Source organism: Trachypithecus francoisi, unplaced genomic scaffold (genome assembly GCF_009764315.1).
Source record: "Trachypithecus francoisi isolate TF-2019V2 unplaced genomic scaffold, Tfra_2.0 Lachesis_group16, whole genome shotgun sequence".
In the NCBI taxonomy this organism is placed as follows: Eukaryota; Metazoa; Chordata; class Mammalia; order Primates; family Cercopithecidae; genus Trachypithecus; species Trachypithecus francoisi.
The window spans coordinates 21,394,927-21,417,222 of NW_022681461.1; the positions used below are offsets into that span (position 1 = coordinate 21,394,927).

The following is a 22,296-nucleotide window of genomic DNA, read 5'->3' on the forward strand; positions in this document are numbered from 1 at the left end:
CTTCTGCCTTGTGATTGCTGAGACCCTTTGCCAAATTGTTTTAATTTTTAGAAATAAGGTCTTGCTCTGTCACTGAGGCTGGAGTGCCATGGGGCAATCACAGCTCACTGCAGCCTCCAACTCCTGGGCTCAAGTGATCATGCCCAGCCTCAGCTTCCATAGAAGCTGGGACTACAGCCTCATGGCGCCACGCCCAGCTAATCTTATCTTAATATTTTACAGACGGGGTCTCACTGTGTTGCCCAGGCTGGTTCAAACTCCTTGCCTTAAGTGATCCTCCAGCCTCAACCTCCCATGTAGTTGGGATTACAGACATGAACCACAGTGCCCAGCTGCCAATATGCTTTGAATCATCAGTTAGGACTGTCGCTGAGAAAGATCAATTGCTCAGGTGAGTCTGGCTTGACAATCTGACCCTTTGTGATAACTCACTGGATCACAAGAGAAACAGCCTCTCCTGTTTCTCTTCTGTTATTGTGAATTGGTTCATCTTTGCTCCTTACTAGCACTGAGACTTCAACCTGGTTTTATAAGTGTTCTGAATCTTAGTTTCCTCATTTGTAAAATGGGTTGATATCTGGTGTGACTGTGGAATTACATGGGCGGGGGGCGGGGGGAGGAATGTATTGAGCACTTACCCTTCCCTGCACTGGAGCAGGCACTCTTTTCCCAGCTGGAACCAGTCTGGTCGGCAGGTGTGGCACTGCCTGCTGTGTCTCCCTTCACATGTCCTGCAAGAGTTGTGGCAGCGGGCACACTGGTGGCTGTCCTCATCAGCATAATAGCCCTCTGGGCAGTCCTTCACACAGGTTGTGTCTGTCATGGGAGGAAAAATGTCTATTTGGACATTGAGCATGACACATGTCTCCCCTGTGTTCTCCCTCCTGTGTACCATGGTAGGAGAGAGGAGAGGACTGCAGGAAGAATGGGACGATGTCCCTGTGAGCTGATGGATATGTTTGGGAACTAAGATGAGTGTCCAAAAAACAGAATTGCCCTAAGGCCATGAGGAATACAAGAAAAACAGAAGTCAGTGATATGGTTTTGCTCTGTGTCCCATCCATATCTCATCAGTGATCCCATCTCATCTCATCAGAGATCCAAATCTCATCTGTGTCCCACCCACATCTCTCAGTGGATTAGCCGTGGTAGGTAGAACAGAAACTACAGTCCGGCGACTGTGGATGTTGGCAATGACTCATAGTCCAGCTCACATATCTGGTTAACTAGGGGGAAGCCCTAGCTTCCGAAAGAAAAAACATCTCTGTATTAGTCTCTTACTGCTGTTCTTACCAAGTATCCCCAACTTGAGGGCTTGAAACAACAATTTATTATCTTACCGTTCTGGAGGTCAGAAGTCCAAAATAGATCCACAGGGCTCTGTTCCTTTTAGAGGCTCTAGGAGGGAATCTGTTTCCTTTCCTTTTCCACCTGCTAAAGTTCACCTGCATGCCTTGGCTCATGGCCCCTTCCTCCATCTTCAAAGGCAGCAGTGCCATAGCTTCTCTCTGTCCCTCTGCTTCTGATCACATCACCTTCTACTACTGACTCTGATCTCCCGGCATCTCTCTTATCAGATCGGGGGATGGCATTGGGTCTGCGTGGATAATGCAGGATAATCTCTCGATGCTGAGATCCTTAGTTAAATCACAGCACCAAAGTCCCTTTTACCAAGTAGAGTAATACATTTACAGGATCTGGGGATTGGGATGTGACATCTACGGGGGCCATTATTCAGTCTAGCACAACGTCCAAAAACAGTATCTAATTTATAAATAGCCTGACCTTGGTGGTGTGGTGGTATGGGACAGGGTGGAGAGAATGTGAGGAGACCAGGCTAAGCAAATCTGCACCCACCCCCATGGGGACTACACCTCTGTGTCCTACACCAGCGCTGAAGCCTCAGCTCTAGTCTAATCTGCAGCCTCGGATGAAGGGAAGACCACTTTGTGGAGGCAAGGTGTCTTCTCTGTATGAAGGCGTCTGAGATGATTACTGGTGGCACTCTAGATTGGAGGTAAGTAGAAAAGAAGGTTCTGGGAATCTTCCCATGGGATTACGTGGAAGACGTGGCTGGAGGGAATGCTTTTATGAAGTAGCAACTGTTGGGAAGGAGAGTCACAGACATTTGTGGGCCAGGAGCTAAGGTAGATGGATAGAGAAGACTGGTCTCTCTGAGTGTTTTCTATTGTGAAGTGATCAGGAATGGTATTGAGAATAGGCCTCCCTGTGTCTTAGCAAGGGGATGGTGTCCTCCCCCAATATGAAGAGGAAAAACTTGCCGCACGTGTCTTTAAAACATTTTTCTTTTATTAATGTTTAAACTTTTAAAATTTAAAATTTTTATTTTTTTTTCCATTTCTTGTAGAGATGAAATCTCACTATGTTGCCTAGACTGGCCTTGAACTCCTGGACTCAAGCAATCCTCCTGCCTTGACCTCCCAAAGTGCTGGGATTACAGGCGTGAGCCACTGCGCCCAGCCCACCACACACGTCTATTTGGAGTTTCACGCTTCTCAGGTCTACTCTCCTGGTGGGGGAGAAAAGTGCTCATACTTCCTGGTCTTCACCATATTCATGTCTCCCTTCTGTCTCCTATGGCTTCTTTTTTAGTTAAGTTTTGTTTCATTTTCTTTCTCCTATGCTTGTTTTAAGCCTAGTCACAGTATCCCTGGAAACCTGAGGGTATTGCTTCATGTTAGCAATAACCTTCAAACTGGATCTGTGGGATGTGGCCAACGTTGACCTGTGCCACATTTTCCTCAAGATTTCTTAATCAACCATGCTAAATGGAGGGAAAATTTTGACGAGGAGGTGAATATCTACATGTTCTTGAAGTGTAACTCCACAGGCTATTAGTTACAAGGGAATAAATAGTAATTATGCAGCAGAGAAACTGAACATCTTGGCCAGGTGATCAACATTAATATCACCGAGGAGAGGCAGGTGGAGATCACGTTCCTCCAGATGTGACTCTTGGAGGATACATCACTTCTGAAGTATGCTGGCCGAGCACGCACACTGCAACTCATCACGGACAACTTCACACTCACCCAAAAGGAAAAATGAAGACTGTATTTTTCTTTTCTCTTTTCTTTTTTTTTTTTTGAGATGGAGTCTTGCTTTGTCACCCAGGCTGGAGTGTAGTGGCGTGATCTCGGCTCACTGCAACCTCTGCCTCCTGGGTTCAAGCGATTCTCCTGCCTTAGCCTCCTGAGTAGCTGGTACTACAGGTGCCCACCACTACGCCCAGGTAAATTTTGTATTTTTAGTAGAGACAGGGTTTCACCATGTTGGTCAGGCTGGTCTTGAACTCCTGACCTCATGATCTGCCTGCCTCGGCCTCCCAAAGTGCTGGGATTACAGGTGTGAGCCACCACATCTGGCCAAGACTGTATTTTTCTAAAGCATTGATATTGTAAAAGAAAAAGAAAGTCTGTGGAAACATTTCAGATTAAAGGAGGCTAAAGGGACATGGAAGGGCCTGGCATAGTGGTTCATGCCTGTAATCCCAGCACTTTGTGAGGTTGAGGCAGGAGAATAGCTAGAGCACGGGAATTTGAGACCAGCTTGGGGAACACAGTGAGACCCTTGTCTCTAAAAAGAAAAAAAAAAAAAATTAACTGGACATGACATGGAAGGACCAGACATGGTGGCTCATGTCTGTGATCCCATCCCACCTACTTGGGAGACTGAGGCAGGAGGATCTCTTTTTTTTTTTTTTTGAGACGGAGTCTTGCTCTGTTGCCTAGGCTGAGTGCAGTGGTGCAATCTTGGCTCACTGCAAGCTCTGCCTCCCAGGTTCACACCATTCTCCTGCCTCAGCCTCCCGAGTGGCTGGGACTACCACGCCCAGCTAATTTTTTTGTATTTTTTTTTTTAGTAGAGACGGGGTTTCACTGTGTTACCCAGAATGGTCTTGATCTCCTGACCTCGTGATCTGCCCGCCTCAGCCTCCCAAAGTGCAGGAGGATCTCTTGAGCCCAGGAGTTCAAGGCTGCAGTGAGCCATGATCATGCCGCTGTACTCCAGCAGCCTGGGTACTGCATCTGGCCACCTTGTATCTTAAAACAAAAAACAAAAACAAACAAACAAAAATGTGGCTGGGCGTGGTGGCTCACACCTGTAATCCCAGCGCTTTGGGAGGCTGAGGAGCACAGACTGCTTGAGGCCAGGAGTTCAAGACCAGTCTGGCCAAAATGGTGAAGCCCCATCTCTACCAAAAATACGAAAAAAAAAAAAAAAATTAGCCAGGCACGGTGGTGCCCACTTGTGATCCCAGCTACTCAGGAGACTGAGACATGAGAATTGCTTGAACCCAGGAGTCAGAGGTTGCAGTGAGCCGAGATCATGCCACTGCACTCCACTCTGAACAACAGAGTGAGACTCCTTCCCAACAAACAACAAACAAACAAACAAAAAGGGACATGGAAGCTAAATGAAACAATGGACTCTAGACTGAATCCTAAAGGGGCACTGAGAAAATTTTAATGTGGTGCCTGTAGTCCCAGCTACTCGGGAGGCTGAGACAGGAGAATGGCGTGAACCCGGGAGGCGGAGCTTGCAGTGAGCCGAGATCACGCCACTGCACTCCAGCCTGGGTGATGAGCAAGACTCCATCTCAAAAAAAAAAAAAAAAAAAAAAGAAAATTTTAATGTGGATAGTATAGTAAAGTATCATATGAAGGTACAATTTGTTAGAGTTGATAACTACCCTGTGGTTATGTAAGAAACTATCACTAATCTGAGGAAGTATTTATGGGAAAGGGGCCATGATGTATGCCTTCAAATGGCTTCGAAAAATATATATTGGGAATGATGTACATGTATACATTGAAAGAGTGAGAGAGAGAACGAGCGAGAAGGGGAGAGAGCCCGCAAACAAATGATAAAGCAAATGGGGTAGAAGATGAACAATTTGCGAACTGGATGATGCACATCCTTGTGCTGTTCTTTGTACAGTTCTTACACTTGCATCTTTTCTGTAGGTTGGAACATTTCCCAAACACAAAGCAAAAAATCAAAAAGAAAGAAGCCAGTATCTACCGGACAAGGCAGTGTGCAAGGCAGTTTCCCAGAGGGAGGGAAACACAAAGCCCTCCTCGGAGGAGAAGTAACTCACTGAGAAGAAGGCTGACCCTGGGGCATGTTTGACACTGGTCCTCCGCCGGCCCCGTGCAGTGGAGGCACTTAGTGTGGCAGGGCTTGCACCCGGGAGCATCCTCATCCCAGTACTCGGAGGGGGCACATTTCTTGTTGGCCTGGCAGCTCCCGTGAGGGTTCATCCTCAGGCCTTTCTGACAGGCGGTGCAGGTCCCAGACGATGAGCAGGTCAAGCAGGACTTGTGACAATCTGTGGGCATGAAGGGGCAGCAGACAGAGTGAGCAAGAGCCAGGATGGCGGTTGGGGGAATGGGCTTCCCCTGGGAAAGGGTGTTCACATTCCTTCCACATTTCTTCCGGAGATTTCCAGAGCTCTGGGCCGAGGGCATGGGACCATGAGTTGGGTACAGCCCTTGAGCTCTGGGGTGGACCATTCTTTTGCAAAATGAGAGGAAAGTATTATTTTATTTTCTCTGTTGTATCCAGTGAGTGCCTTCCTGCAACAGCCACCTCAGAAATATTAGTAAGGCTCACTATAATTACCCAAACTGCAACAGAATAATAACAAGCCATTCTGTAACAGCACCAAATTTTCCACCATCACATCTACTGTTATGGTCCTCCAGTCACCTCCGGAGTACCTTGAACTTGTCGCCAATACAGCAATTGTTGGAATGTATTTAATTGTCTGTTGACAAATGAAGGTCCCTTTTGCATTTATTTTTGAATACATAGTGCCTATGAGAGAGCCTGGCATGTAACAGGAATTGATAATTATTTGTTAGAAAAAGAAAATAACAATTCTCTTCCACCTGTAGGTTTTCTTTTTCTGTATTTAAATAGAGATGGGGGCTGGGTGCAGTGGCTTACGCCTATAATCCTGGCACTTTGGGAGGCCAAGTTGGGTGGATTGCTTGAGCCCAGGAGTTCGAGACCAGCCTCTGCAACATGGCAAAACACTGTCTCTAGAAAAAACACAAAAATTAGCAGGGCATGGTGGTGGGCATCTGTAGTCCTAGCTACTCAGGAGGCTAAGGTGGAAGGATCTCCTGAACCCAGGAGGTCAAGGCTGAAGTGAGCTGTGATTGCACCACTGCACTCCAGCCTGGGTGACAGAGCAAGACCCTGTCTCAGGAAAAAAAAAAAAAAAAAAATAGAGATGGGCCTTCACTTTGCTGCCTAGGCTGGTCTTGAACTCCTGGCCTCAAGTGATTTTTCTGCCTTGGCCTCCCAAAGGGCTGGGATTACAGGCACGAGCCACTGCACCAGGCCAACCATCTCTGGGATTTAGTAGCTGCTGTTCTCTCTGCCTAGAATTCTCTTCTCCCAGATGCATGCATGGTTTGCTTCCTCCCTTTCTCAATGAAATCTAAGACATCTCTCAAGTTTTATCTCCATCCTGCCTATCTTCTTGTTCTGCCCCTCTGCCTTACTTTTGCTCTTGGCTTTATGGTCTTTAGTACCTGTCTTCCCTAATAGATTGTGAGCTCCATGAGGGCAGGGACTCTGTCTCACTCCCTGCTGTTCCCCAGGCCTGAAAGAGCACATGGCACATAGCGGGCCCCCCTATAAGCATTCCCTGGGTGGATACATGCATGGTATTATTATTGTTTATATTATCCTCTCATTTTATCTAAATCAGGAAGTTGAGGCTGGACATGCTAAGTCACTCACGCTAAGTAGTATCAGGAGTTGAGCCCAGGACCTCAGCAACTGCCTCCCTGCTTCTGCCCCAGTGCCTCAGGAAAGGTATGGGACTTTTAGAGGTGTCTGTACTATCTATTAGGGGATAATCTGCGTGATTGGAATGGATCCAAAGTCCTTGTGTTTCTTAGAGAAGATCCTGCTTACAGATTTTTTTTTTTCCTATAGGTGCTTGCTCCATCACCCAGGCTAGAGTGCAGTGATGTGATCATGGCTCACTGAAACATTGACCTCCCAGGCTAAAGTGATGTCCCCATCTCAGCCTCTCGAGTAGCTGGGACTACAGGCACACACCACCACATCTGGCTAATTTTTGTATTATTATTTTTGTTTTAGAAATAGGGTCTTGCTATGTTGCCCAGGCTGGTCTCAGATTCCTCCCGCCTTGGCCTCCCAAAGAGATTACAGATGCGAGCCACCGTGCCCAGCTGAGATTGCTCCATTCTAAATGCTTCTCTACATTTCCCTAAATCTTAATTTTCAGATCAGGTTCTTTGTGTTATCTCTCTGGAAAGTCAGGCTGTCACTGTGTTTCTTCCAATACCACATTCCTTCCCATGCCTTTGGTCTGGTAGAAAGTGCAATGGTGGCCGGGTGCAGTGGCTCATACCTGTAATCCCACCACTTTGGGAGGCCGAGGCAGGCGGATCACCTAAGGTCGGGAGTTCGAGACCACCCTGACCAACATGGAGAAACCCCATCTCTACTAAAAATACAAAATTAGCCGGGCATGGTGGCACATGCCTGTAAATCCAGCTACTCGGGAGGCTGAGGCAGGAGAATCGCTTGAACCAGGGAGGCGGAGGTTGCAGTGAGTTGAGATCACACCATTGCACTCCAGCCTGGGCAACTAGAGCGAAACTCCATCTCAAAAAAAAGAAAGTTCAATGGCATTGTAGGGAGACGCCTCAAGTGAGTTTTCAACTCTGTCCTCACCAGGTGCTTAACTTCTCAAAGCATCTATTTGCTCCTCAGAAAAATGGAGAAAATTGCCATTTACCTCATTGGCTCTCAACCCACACTAAGCATCAGAATTACTGGCAGTTGGAGAAGGAATTACAATGTTGGGTGTAGGCATCTGTGGTTTTTAGAGCTGCCCAGGTGATTCTAATGGGCAACCAGGGGCCTTTCTCAAGGAGATAATTAAATCAGATAAATTAAGAAAACATACTCTGAGACCTGTAAAACTCTCTGTATGGTAAATTACTTTCATTATTCAACACCAGAGAAAAGCCAGAAGTTGAACCTCAGTTCCTGCCCTCGCACAGGCAAGATAGCGCTGAAGGCCTGCGGCTGAGTCTCCCACCTCCCAGAAGCCGTCCCCAGCTCCACAGCCTGCCTCCTACATGAACGCCCGCCTCTTCTGCATGCGGGCACAGCCTGACATCCATGCTTTTTCACATATGGGCAGGTAGGATATTAACACTAAATAGTGCTTTATATAAAACACACAAAAAGGCATATCCACATCACAAGTCTGGAGCAGAAAGCCTTCAGGACGGAGACACATCTTCATGTCCTACCAAAAACCTTCCCCTGAGTATGTCCTAGGGCGTGGGTGTCCCAGGGTTTCTCAGTGGAAGGTCATTCTCAGACTCTCGCGGTTGTTAGGGGAACTGCCTCTGGACATCTATCTTGTGTTTGCTTGGGGGCAACATAGTGGAGGTGAAGGACCGCAGGCTGCCTCATGGGAGTGAATCCTGGGGCTCTAGAAAAGCCCCCTGGCCCACAACATTTCTCTCACTTGCTAGAGAATTCTAGAGTGCATAACTTATTTTATTTTTCTGTTCCTTGATAATGACTAAGAGGCAAATTATTCATGCCGAGCTAAAACATAAGGAGGTATAAATAATAGCAGAGCCTTTCTTGAACATGTAGGGACTGAGTGGGAGTGGAAATGGGGACCTTGGAGCGGGAATTGAAAGATATGAAGAGGAAGGTGGGGAGCTTCCAGGGAGCAAACCATGAAGGGAGGCTGGGCGCGGTGGCACATGCCTGTAATCCCAGCACTTTGGGAGGCTGGGGTGAGGTTAGGCATTTGAGACCAGCCTGGCCAACATGGTGAAACCCTGTCTCTACTAAAAATACAAAAATTAGCTGGGTGTGGTGGCAGGTGCCTGTAATCCCAGCTACTCAGGAGGCTGTAGCAGGAGAACCACTTGAACCTGGGAGGTGGAGGCTGCAGTGAGCTGAGATCACACCACCACACTCCAGCCTGGGCAACAGAGCGAGACTCCATCTCAAGAACAACAACAACAACAAAACATGGCCCTATTGCTGTGGCTCACGCTTGTAATCCCAGCACTTTGGAAGAGCGAGGCAGGAGGATCACTTGAGGTCAGGAGTTCGAGACCAGCCTGGCCAACATGGTGAAACCCTGTCTCTACTAAAAATACAAAAATTAGCAGGGTATGATGGCACATGCCTGTAGTCCCAGTTATTCGGGAGCCTGAGGCAGGTGAATCGCTTGAACCCAGGAGGCAGAGGTTGTAGTGAGCCGAGATCGTGCCACCGTATTCCAGCTGACAGAGTAAGACTCTGTCTCAAAAAAAGAAAAAGAAAAAAAAAATCTGCTATAAATCTTTATATAAGAACTTTTTTTGACCAGCAGTTCATAGCCACTATTGTGAGGAAGGTCCATGTGATTTGTCACTAATGAAAGTTACCTGTACAAAGCTTATGAGTGATTCATTTAAAAATTATTTACAACGGATTCAAAATATGCCTCCTTGAGTGAGAGGGTAAGAGGGTAAGTGAGAGGATGAGACAGGCTGGACATGGTGGATCACACCTGTAATCCCAGCACTTTGGGAGGCCAAGGCAGAGCATTGCTTGAAACCAGGAGTTCAAGACTAGCCTGGGCAACATTCTGTGTTCCCAGCAACTCTGGAAGCTGAAGTGGGAGGATCACTTGAGCCCAGGAGGCAGAGGTTTCAGTAAGCCATGTTCATGCCACTGAACTCGAACCTGGGAGACAGAGGGAGACCTTGTCTCAAAAAAAAAAAAAAAGATGACAGCTTTGGGGCTAAGGCTGGGGCTGGGGCTGGGGCTGGAACTGCAAACCCCAGAGCCTATTTTGAATCCCAGAAGTCTTTACCTCTGCACTCCTTAGTCTCTTTTTCATAATAGGTTCTTGCTGGACACTCTTCCAAGCACAGCCCATCATAGAGGACCCAGGAACTCTCACGACAGAGCTCGCAGTCGTCGACTTTGGGGCCACTGCACTCCAGACAGTCTTTATGGCAGGGAACACAGTGGCGCGAGTCTGCGTAGAAGCCACGGGGACAGGACTGGTGGCACATATCATCATGCAGGAAGAACTCAGGCATGCACTCTGGGGAAAGGAGGAAGCAGCAAGTTATCCCCGGGGGACAGGAGAAAGGACTTCATTGTCCGCAGTGGGCCAGCTCCTCCCTCAGCACTTTGGTTGATTTGACCTGGGAGTACCCCAGCCCTTTCCCCACCCTGCCAGGGCAGAGACTTGATGTCTAACAAGCCCTGCCTTGGGAGGAGGCGGTCACACATGATGACCATATTAGATGGTGCTGGACTTACGCACTGAAATGGTCTGCCCTTTGGAGGTGCAAAAAATTGCAACGCTGCAAAAGACAAGGATGGCTGAGAGGCTGGTGGTATTGTTTGAAAACCCTGAAGAGCATTAACAGATTTAAAAAATTGTATCGGGAACTTCACACTCTGTTCGATACAGAAAGCAGTTTAGGAATGGTTGGATTAGTTAACTTCATTGATCAGGTACAACAATGAATACAGGATTAATCAGTGTGAAGAATACATTGCGGGTTTATTTTATTTGTGTTCATTTTCTTACTTTGGGGGAATCCTGGAAAACATTTGAGGTCACACCAAGAGAATACTTTGGATAGGACAGCACCAGTTAAATGAGTCTGTCTTATTCTGGAGAGAAAATTGAACAGCTTTTTTTGGGGAGATAATTCCTGAGGGAAAAAAACAACAAAACCTGTTCATAGCCAGAGCGGTCATCTCAGTCATAGTTGCCCAAACTTTTCTTTCTTATCCTTTTTAACAATTGTAGTTTTCTAGCTACCTCTGTGTTTTGTGGCTTACTATCAGTCTATAAGATTTTGTGTTCAAAAAGATGGGAACGGCTGGGCATGGTGGCTCACGCTTGTAATCCCAGCACTTTGGGAGGCCGAGGCCGGCGGATCACCTAATGTCGGGAGTTCAAGACCAGCCCGACCAACATGGTGAAACCGCATCTCTACTAATCATGCAAAATTAGCTGGGTGTGGTGGCACATGCCTGTAATCCCAGCTACTCTGGAGGCTGAGGCAGGACAATCACTTAAAGACGGGAGGCAGAGATTGCAGTGATGGCAGAGATGGCACCATTACACTTCCTTAATCTCATAACGGCAGCCTCTCAGCGGTCAGTCAAGCTAAATCCATTAGCTTATGTCTGACTTGCGAAACTCCATCTCAAGAAAAAAAAAAAAAAGATGAGAACATTGGGTTCTTCTCTGTATCCCTAGCACCTAGGATAGCACTTGCATACCTGCTGTGTGTGTACATGTGGGTGTGTGTGTAAGAAATCATGCAAAAAGGGGCTCTTGCTTGTCTTAGCTTGCAGCATCCGTAATGAAAAGATACTTGAGTGTATCTCACACTCAAGTTTTCTGATGACAGGCACAGAGACATACATTTCAGGAACGGTAGGGACACTGGTTCCCACAGCCCTTTGCCATCCACCATCAGATAATCGGCCCCCACCCAGTGGCTCAGCAGCACTTCGCTCTCCCATGGGAAGCTCCCAGGCACCTTTGCATGTTTGCTCGTGGATGCAGTCCTGACACATCTCTGGACAACGCTTGCACACCCCCTCCACAGCCACATGCCTCTCAGGGCAGGTTTCCTGGCACGCTCCGTGGTGCAGGACGAGGCCTCCTTCACAAGAATGGCAGTTGGTGGTGCTTCCTTCACATGTTCTGCAAGGAGAGCTACAACGTTCACATGCGCCATCTTCTGCAAAAGAGCCGCTGTGGAAGGAAAAGAGAGTGCAACTGGAGAAGCTGCCCTGCTGGAGAAGTGATTCATTCCTGGGGAAAAGGAATTAGGGCTAAAAACAAAAGGGCTGCCGCTGTTGTCAGCTGAGAGGCATCCATGGGATTTATGAGGAAGTGAAAAAGAACATTCAGGAAAATGTAAGGAAAAGGACAGGCATTATTCTTGTGAAAGGAAAATGAATCTTGGGACCCCAATATTACTAAGCCAAACGGAAAAATCAAGCTGGGAACTGCTTAGGGCAAACCTGTCTCCCACTCTGTTCCTTAAAAAGATAGCTACTGGCCGGACGCGGTGGCTCACGCTTGTAATCCCAGCACTTTGGGAGGCCGAGGCAGGCAGATCACAAGGTTAGGAAATCAAGACCATTTTGGCCAACATGGTGAAACCCTGTCTCTCCTAAAAATACAAAAATTAGCTTGGCGTGGTAGTGCGTGCCTATAGTCCCAGCTACTCGGGAGGCTGAGGCAGGAGAATCATTTGAACCTGGGAGGCAGAGGTTGCAGTGAGCCGATATCACACCATTGCACTCCAACTTGGCGACACAGCGAGACTATGTCTCAAAAAAAAAAAAAAAAGATAGTTACTAAGATTTTAAAAAGCTACAATGGGTTGGGTAGGGTGGCTTACGCCTGTAATCCCAGCACTTTGGGAGGCTGAGGCAGGTGGATCACCTGAGATCAGGAGTTTGAGACTGGCCTGGCCAACATGGCAAAACCCCCTCTCTACTAAAAATATGAAAATTAGCTGGGTGTGATGGCACATTCCTGTAGTCCCAGCTACTCAGGAGGCTGAGGCAGGAGAATCATTTGAACCCGGAAGGTGGAGGTTGAGGTGAGTCAAGATCACACCCCTGCACTCCAGCCTGAGTGATAGAGTGAGACTCTATCTCAAAAAAAAAAAAAAAAAAAGCTACAATGTACATCTTACATATATTGATTGATGTCTCATGTCTCCCTAAAAAGTATAAAATCAAGCTGTGCCCTGCCCACCTTGGGCACATGTCATCAGGACTTCCTGAGGCTACGTCTGTCACTGGCTTGTGGGCGTGTGTCCTTAACAGTGGCAAAATAAACTTTCTAAATTGACTGAGACCTGTCTCAGATATTTGGGGTTCACATTCGTGTGAATTTGATTGGTTTGAGAAGAACTGTTGTTAATTTTGTTAATTTGTGTGTAGTTTGGTCATCTTCTCTCTTCTCTATATGACCCCCTAATTTTCATTATTGTTTCTTTCTTTTTGTTAGAGCCTAACTGTAGAGTAGAAAATATTTGTTATTCAATTAATACATTTTAAAAACATTTAATAAACTTAAAACATATTTCCAAAAGGCTCAAAAGGGTTAATGCCCTGTCAGATTGGAACCACTGGATGCTCTCACTCAGTCTCTGATGACTTTTTTCAAGCGGGTACATATGAACATTTGCACATTGCACTAAACATAGTTTGAGTACCAGTATGTTTGTGCAAATGACCTTCTTCCAGGCAGAATCTTATGTCTGTATATATAGAACCCCAATGATTATCCCATTATAGAAATCACTCACTGGTAGGGGAACACAGTAAAATATAAAACCCCAGTCCTCTCAAATATATTTGGGAGATGAGGAATGGATAGATGAGGCTTCCTTTTTTCTTTTTTTAAAAAATACTTTAAGTTCTGGGGTACATGTACAGAATGTGCAGGTTTGTAACATAGGTATACACGTGCCGTGGTGGTTTGCTGCACCCATCAACCCATCATCTACATTAGGTATTTGTCCTAATGCTCTCCCTCCCCTTCCCCCCCACCCTCCGACAGGCCCTGGTGTGTGACGTTCCCCTCCCTGTGTCCGTGTGTTCTCATTGTTCAACTCCCACTTATGACTGAGAACATGCAGTGTTTGGTTTTCTGTTCCTGTTAGTTTGCTGAGAATGAAGGTTTCCAGTTTCATCCATGTCCCTGCAAAGGACGTGAACTTAGATGAGGTTTCTTTGGTGGGAAAAGCTGAAAGGAAGAGCTGGAACTTGCAGAAGAGGAAAATCCAAGAAGCCGGCTTAGAGAAAATGGACTTCTGACCATGGGTACCTATTGCAATTGCTTTCTATCATGATCCATTAGTGAGTTGGTGCCATAATAGTGCTGTGTCACAAACCACCCCAACCCAAAACTTGGTGGCTTAAAACAACAATCATTTACTCTCACTCATGTGTGGGGGGAAGCAGATCTAGGTTGGGCTTGGCAGGCTTGACTCCAGGCTGCGCACTGAGTCCATGTCTTCACACCTCTCTATTTTCACTGGCTACAGGGACTACCAGGGGACGTTCTTCTCACAGCTGTGACAGAAGTACAGAAGGTTAAGTTCAATCGGGCACATTTTATGCCTCCACCTTTCTTCTGCTAACATGTCATTGGCCAAAGCAAGTCACATAACCCAGTCAAAGTCAAGGGACAAGGAAGTCCATTTCGCCTCTGGTGGAGCTGGTACAAAGTGGCAGGCAGTGGGCATGAATACAAGGAGTGGTGAAGAACTGCAACAAATAACCCAATCTACCAGAGACCTTTTAAAATCACAAGCCAGAGAGGGATCTGCTCCTACATAGCATTTTTACTTGATGTTTTAATTAATTAGCGCTCACACATTTAATCATTCTTTCAGTCATTTATTTATTGTATGCATTCAGTAAACAAAAATATATTGAGTGTGCCAGGAAGAAATAGGACAGGGGTGAACAGAAGTCACATTTCTTTGTTTTGTTTTGTTTGAGACAGGGTCTTGCTCTGTTGCCCAGGCTGGAGTGCAGTGGTGCGATCATGGCTCACTGCAGCCTCGACTTGCTGGGCTCAAGTGATCCTCCCATCTCGGCCTTCTGAGTAGCTAGGACTACAAGTCTGTGCCACCACACTGGGCTATTTTTAAATTTTTATCCTTTTTTTGTGTGTGTGTAGAGATGGGGGTCTTACTATGTTGCCCAAGCTGGTCTCAAACTCCTGGCCTCAAGCAGCGCACCCACCATGGCCTCCGGAAGTTCTGGGATTACAGGTGTACCTTACCAATCACACCTTCTAATGGAATGAAAATTTGATGGATTCATTTTTCCTGTATGCATAGTAAAGAATTTGACCTCACCCAAAGAGAAGTCTAGTCTTTCTCGTCAGCTAACCTCAAAACCTTTGGAATTTCCTAAGAGATAGGGATGTCTTTGTTATTCATGATGTGCCTCTCTTGCCACACCTGAGAGTTGGTGCTGGGATGCCTCAGAGTGGGGACAGCCACATCTCGTAACCTTACGGTGGGAGCTGGTATGCCACAACGATCCACTCTGTGTTTAAAGGAGGGGAGCTGTGTGACATCAGGCCTACCTCCAGGGAATCTCAATGCTAGGCCTGGTCAAGACCTGCAGAGAACAGTTTCCGGACACTGAAGATGATGAATGCTAATATAGAGCCTAAAAAGATGCATCATGAAGAAGTCTTTTTCAGATCCCTCTCAGAAGAGGGTCAGTGGATGTTGGATGAGATGCTGAAATGAAAGAAATGGCTTCAAGCAAAAAGACAAAAAATAAAACTCTTGAAGTGGCTCATGCCTGGAATCCCAGCACTTTGGGAGGCCCAGATGGGCAGATCACCTGAGGTCAGGAGTTCAAGACCAGCTTGGCCAACACATGGCGAAATGCTGTCTCTACAAAAATACAAAAATTAGTCGAGCGTGATGGCAGGCGCCTGTAATCCCAGCTACTCAGGAGGCTGAGGCAGGGGAATCGCTTGAACCCAGGAGGCAGAAATTGCAGCACTCCAGCTGATATTACAGCACTGCACTCCAGCCTGGGTGACAGAGCGAGACTCCGTCTTACAAAAAAAAAAAAAAAAAAAAAAAGTGAATATCAGAAGCTGTCGGGAGACAGCCAGAAGGCAACCTGAGAGGTGATTTTCAAGGAGCCACTTGCTAAAAGTAGTCTTCTCCACACAAATCTGCCTGGGAGTTTGTCCTCCTTTCTGCTCTCTGCATTCATAAAACTGTTTTTCTTCATGCTTTATTTCACAGTTATTTAAGAAGACTAATATTTGTTTTGAAAAGAAATGGTTGCATATACTAAATTGTTAAATTCAAATTACTTTGTGTTGAAGTCTTTCAGCTCAGATAAAATCACGTCTTGTGAAAGCTGTGGGGTCTGGGACCTTCACCTCCATTTCACAGACACCAAGACAGTGACCGGCAGCACTTAAAGGAAGGCCGTATTTCTTCAACAGAGCTTCAAATCTGTTCACGTTTGGTGAATGTGAGTCCACCTTAAGTTTTCTGTTGCTTTTTAAGTAACCACCATAATGATATATGTTACTGGCATGGTGGCTCATGCCTGTAATCGCAGCATTTTGAAAGGCCAGGGTGGGTGGATCACCTGAGGTCAGGGGTTCAAGACCAGCCTGGCCCACTTGGTGAAACCCCATCTCTACTAAAAATACAAAAAATTAGCTGGGCGTGGTGGCAGATGCCTGTAATTCCAGCTACTTGGGAGGCTGAGGCAGAATAATTGCTTGAACCTGGGAGGCGGAGGTTGCAGTGAGCTGAGATGGCGCCATTGCACTCTAGCCTGAGCCACAAGAGTGGAACTCCATCTCAAAAACCAAACCAAAACAAAAGATATATGTTACTGTTAAAACCTATTTTTGGCTGGGTGCGGTGGCTTATGCCTGTAATCCCAGTACTTTGGGAGGCCAAGGTGGGCGGATCACGAGGTCAGGAGTTCGAGACCAGCCTGGCCAACATGGTGAAACCTCATCTCTGCTAAAGATAGAAAAAAAAATAAGCCGAGTGTGGTGGCATGAGCCTGTAATCCTAGTGACTCAGGAGGCTGAGGCAGGAGAATTGCTAGACCCTGGGAGGCAGAGATTGCAGTGAGCAGAGATAGCGCCATTGCACTTCAGCCTGGGTGACAGGGTGAGACTCCGTCTCAAACAAACAAAACAAAACAAACAACTTTTTTTTTTTTTCATGAACATATACTATATTTGAAAAAGCAGGGGCCACTAAATGCTAACTTATAAATAGCTCTGAATATCTGGATGCTGTGTCATTGTAGGTTATATTCCTGTTATAAATCTTATTACTATTCTAGGATGGATCACACCCAAAAGGGTGATTTCTCAGAAACAGCAATAAGATAAGCTGGATATTATATGTCCAAGATAAGCTGGATATTATATGTTCCTCAGACTCTGTGTCTTCCATTGTTAGTCTTCTTTTTTTTTATGTAAACACAAAGATGAGGGATTCCACTATAATCAGATCACCCTACCCACAGCAGGATGGCATATGCTTGCAATTCCATAGTCTGCAATATTTCTAGGCCATGCTTGTAGCTTTCCTACTGCTCCAGCAATACAGACTATATTGACTGCTGCATGTCTGCATAGTGTCTCATTGCTCCATGAAAATGCTTCACCCCAGACTTGGAGGTAAAAAGTGTTGAGCGGTCAACTACCTGGAATAAAGCAAAATACACTCTTTCTTCCTTGTTTTAATGCGTTGTGAATTCCTGGAACACTCAAAGAACCCAAGAGAGCGTTGAAAAAGGTAATGATTAAATAAATAAGGCAATAATAATGACAACCAGTTCAATCCTACCACTGAGGAAGCAATGACTGACTCTGGTAAGCAGCTCTCTGACTTTATTGTAACACTTCGCTTTATTGTAACACTTGGCTGAGTTTGCTAGGGGGGAGTTCGGTTGATAGGGGAGGAGAACTGGGAGTTTCCACACCTGCCTTCTCACCTGGGTTCTCTTACTCTGACCCTTTGCTACCCTTTCTCCACTCTCTGCTTGACAAAATCCTTCCAGAGCTAGTGGAATCAAGCTTTTTCTCAAATACCCATCTGGGGATGAAGCTGGAAAACATTCTGCTAAGTCAAAAAGTCTGTCACAAAAAATCATGTTTTGTCTTTTTTGTTTTATATGTTTTGTTTTCATTTTCAGAGACAGGGTCTTGCTATGTTGCTCAGATTGACCTTGAACTCCTGGGCTCAAGCAATTCTCCAGCCTTGGACTCCTGATAGCCGGGACTGGAGGTGTGTACCATGGCCACCATGCTTGGCTCAAAGACTACATTTTATACAATGCCATTTATAGGAAATGTCCAAGAATAGTAAATCTATAGGGACAGGAAGTAGATTAGTGGTTGCTAAGGGCTGGGGGAAATGGAAAAAGTAGGAATAACGGCTAAAAGGGTATAGGGTTTCTTTCTAGGTTGATGAAAATGTTCTAAAATTGATTGTGGTAATGGTTGCATAACTCTGTGAATATACTAAAAACCAGTGAATTATACACTTTTGGGGTGAATTGTATGGTATGTGAATTATGTCTCAATAAAGTTGTGATTAAAAAAATAATTATACAAGAAGGTAGCACTGAGTGATAGTTAAGCACATGGACTTCAATGCCAGAGAGGTTTGGGTTCAAATTCTGACCACACCATGTGTCTGACATGTAAAATGGATTCTGCTATTCTTTTCCTCATCTGTCAAATGAGGGAAAATAATAGTATGTGAATAAGAGAATTCTTGTGAGAATTAGTGGGATCATACATTTAAAGCCCTTAGCACAATACCTGGACATTGCAAGCATTCAAAAAATGGTGATTTAAAATGTTTTCTTTTCCCTTGGAATCTCTTAGCCTTTTGTATATTAAGGCTCTGAGAAGTGTGACGTTGCCTGATGTAAACCTCCCTTACTGGATTGTAAGCATTTTGCAGACCCAGACTTCCTTCAGTTGGTCTTAACTTAGCTTTCCATATCAAGGATCAATATCAATATCAATATCAATATCAATTGTTGGTAGAAGAATAGACTCCACTGAGCTACATATATACAATACAATCTATTGATATTGTATCAGTATCAATTTTTACACCTAGTTTGTGCTAAATACGTATCTGTGTTGTTGAGGTGAATATGCTTGGCTTTCTACACTAGATTGGATGCTTTTTGAGAATAAATACCTTATATTTATACTCATTACTTATATTTATACTCTATATATAGAGTCTATCTCAGTAATGAAAACAAATAGGTCACTAGGAAATAGGTGCCATTTTTGCTTTTTCCTTTTTTGTTTTTTTCGAGTCGGAGTTTCACTCTTGTTGCCCAGGCTGGAGTACAATGGTGTGATCTCAGTTCACCACAACCTCCACCTCCCGGGTTCGAACGAGTCTCCTGCTTCAGCCTCCCGAGTAGCTGGGATTACAGGCATAGGACACCACACTTGGCTAATTTTGTATTTTTAGTAGAGGCGGGGTTTCTCCACGTTGGTCAGGCTGGTCTTGAACTCCTGACCTCAGGTGATCTGCCTGTCTCGGCTTCCCAAAGTGCTGGGATTACAGGTGTGAGCTACCACGCCCAGCCAGGAAACAGGTGTTGTTGTATCAAATTCTTTTACTAAGAGGGCAAAAGAAAATCCTAACTCCTTAAAGTAGACACTGTCAGTTACTTCCCCAAATTTATTCCCTGCCTTCCTCTCTCCATTCTTCCCGGCTGTCAGAGTCCTGAGTTGTTTGGGTGCTCAGGGGTAAATTTTGTTCAGCCTGAACCACGCCTGTATTTCCATTCTTTTGGCCAGAGATTGATTTAGGGAGGTATCAGTGATGTATTCTTGGGACTGAGATTAGCAGGGAAGTCTGAGGAAATTTTCTTTTCTCTCAAGAAAAGGATAAACAAGGGGAAGCATCCCCTTTCCTGGCCCTGGTCGTGGCTGCATGCGGTGACAGTGTCTGGAGCTGAGACACACAACGTGGGCTCAGCAGCGGGGCTGGTCAGACAGGACGAGCTAAGGAAGGTACAAGAGCAAAAGAGAAAAACCAGACGTTGTGATGACCTTCTTGGCCACTGAAGTGACTGATACTGGACTTGCAACATTTTTGTTCTGTGAGATAATAAACCCTGTTATGTCTCAGTCATTTTACTTGGCATTTCTGTTGCTTGTTGCTGAAAGTTTCTTGCTGTACTCTTCCATTTGCTATTCCTCCCTTTCTTCCTAGGTAAATTCTGGAGGTGGGACCATTGGTAGGAAGAGTAAAGCAATTACAAATCAGGGGACCAAGGAAACCAGGAGGAATCAATAACTAACTAACCAAGTATTATTTATTATTTGTAATTCATGTCTCACCTATTTAAACCTTTAGAAGAGGTTCACATCACAGCCTTACTTTTGGTATGGAGGAAAAAAGAAAAACCATGACAACAGTTGATCATTAAGGTGGGAAAATAACTTTTTCTTTTTTTTTTTTTTAAAGAGACAGGGTCCTGCTTTGTCATCCAGGCTGGAGTGCAGTGGCGCAATCACAGCTCACTGCAGTCTCCTGGGCTCAAGGAATCCTCCCGCCTCAGCCTCCCAAGTAGCTGGGACGACAGGCACCCACTGGCTAAGTTTTTGTTTTGTTTTGTCTTGTTTTGTTTTGAGACGGAGTCTTGCTCTGTTGCCCAGGCTGGAGTGCAGTGGCACCATCTCGGCTCACTGCAAGGTCCGCCTCCCAGATTAACGCCATTCTGCTGCCTCAGCCTCCCGAGTAGCTGGGACTACAGGTGCCCGCCACCATGCCCAGCTAATTTTTTGTATTTTTAGTAGAGACGGGGTTTCACCGTGTTAGCCAGGATGATGTTGATCTTCTGAGCTCATGATCCACCCGCCTCAGCCTCCCAAAGTGCTGGGATTACAGGCGTGAGCCACCGCGCCCGGCCCCCACTGGCTAATGTTTTAAATTTTTTGTAGACAGAGTCTTGCTATGTTGCCTAGGCTGGTTTCAAACTCCTAGCGATCCTTCTGCCTTGGCCTTCCGAACTGCTGTGATTACAAGTGTGAGCCACCATGCCCAGCCCCTGAACATATTTTTCATAAAAGTAAAAATATACACATAAAATAGTCACAAAGGAGAAGTGGGCATCTGGCCTCATGTAAGTTTTGGCTGCTGCGGCCCATAGCCGTTGTCAGTCAACAGAGGACATTTATGCGGGCGCTCATAGAGCGGAGAAGAGTTTTTTGGTGAACAAGAAGTAATTGCTCCCAAAGTACTTTAGGAGAGTGATTACAAGCAGGAAGTAAAATTAAAAAGGAAACTTACTCCGGGCACTTGGAGTAGCACCTGCCTTCATGGAGGAAGAGAGGGTGGCCCAGCTGCATCACGCACTTTTTGCAAAGATCGACTCCAGAGCAGACGGCACAGGCCTCCGTACAGTTCTCGCAGCTCCTGCTCCTTACGGAAGGCCATGTGCCTTGGGGACAGGAGGTAACACAGGCCTGAGCCAGAAGATATGCACCTAGAAATCCAGGGAAGATAGGAATAGTCATCATGTGTTTTTCTACGCAGAGACATGGCTTTTTTAACCTTTCCAAAGACCAAAGTGTCCAGGCACTTACTTCAGGCTTACCAAAATATTTACTAGTGATGCTAAGTCCTCCAGGATGAGTTACATTTCTAGAAAGCAATTGACAGCAAGAGGCTTTTGCCCTGTTTCTTTCCTTTCCCACGGATATTAGGTAGAGGTCATGACGGGGCTTCCCTTTGCCCAGCTGATCAGTCTTGTTAACACCCTGTCTATGTCTTCCTGGTGGAAGGCAGCTGTACATGCACAGCTTGATAGAGTCTATTAATATTCTGCTTCCCCAAAGCTCATCTTGTTAGGACACTAACATAGTTGCAACTGTTTTTTTTTTTTTTTCGAGAAGGAGTCTTGCTCTGTCTCCCAGGCTTGAGTGCACTGGTGCGACCTTGGCTCACTGCAAACTCTGCCCCCTGGGTTCAAGCGATTCTCCTACTTCAGCCTCCCGAGTAGCTGGGACTACAGGTGTGCACCACCACACCTGGCTAATTTTTGTATTTTTAGTAGAGATGGGGTTTCACCATGTTGGACAGGCAGGACTTGAACTCTTTTTTTTTTTTTTTTGAGGCGGAGTCTCGCTCTGTCGCCCGGCTGGAGTGCAGTGGCCGGATCTCAGCTCACTGCAAGCTCCGCCTCCCGGGTTCACGCCATTCTCCTGCCTCAGCCTCCCGAGTAGCTGGGACTACAGGCGCCCGCCATCTCGCCCGGCTAGTTTTTTGTATTTTTAGTAGAGACGGGGTTTCACTGTGTTAGCCAGGATGGTCTCGATCTCCTGACCTCGTGATCCGCCCGTCTCGGCCTCCCATCTTGACCTCAGGTAATCTGCCTGCCTCAGCCTCCTAAAGTGCTGGGATTACAGGCTCGGCACAGAGTTACAACTCTTCCACCCAACTCTCCCTTTAACAGAGGATCCATCTATTTTTTAATCGAACAACAGATACTCATTAAGAAAACCAATTTTCAAAATCACTCTCAAACCCAAAATTCCAAGAAAATGCTTTAGTTTTTTGAATGTAACCTTTTATATTTTATATGATTATAATCATGGCTTGCCTATTGTAAATTTTTCCGCTTTTGCATCATATTCCACTATTAACA

At 45.8% G+C, this 22,296-nt stretch overlaps 1 protein-coding gene across 2 annotated transcripts in view; it reads right to left on the reverse strand.

Annotated features, from left to right (window-relative positions):
• Nucleotides 1-22,296, reverse strand: part of PCSK5 (proprotein convertase subtilisin/kexin type 5) — a 464,591-nt gene that overhangs the window by 24,509 nt on the left and 417,786 nt on the right. For both annotated transcript variants that reach the window (XM_033237074.1, XM_033237073.1), the window contains 5 exons: nucleotides 20,940-21,135; nucleotides 11,604-11,821; nucleotides 9,905-10,141; nucleotides 5,123-5,353; nucleotides 639-816 (listed from right to left, as the gene is read on the reverse strand). In XM_033237074.1, the coding sequence (XP_033092965.1) occupies nucleotides 639-816; nucleotides 5,123-5,353; nucleotides 9,905-10,141; nucleotides 11,604-11,821; nucleotides 20,940-21,135 (1,060 nt within the window). The remainder of the gene's footprint in view (nucleotides 1-638; nucleotides 817-5,122; nucleotides 5,354-9,904; nucleotides 10,142-11,603; nucleotides 11,822-20,939; nucleotides 21,136-22,296) is intronic.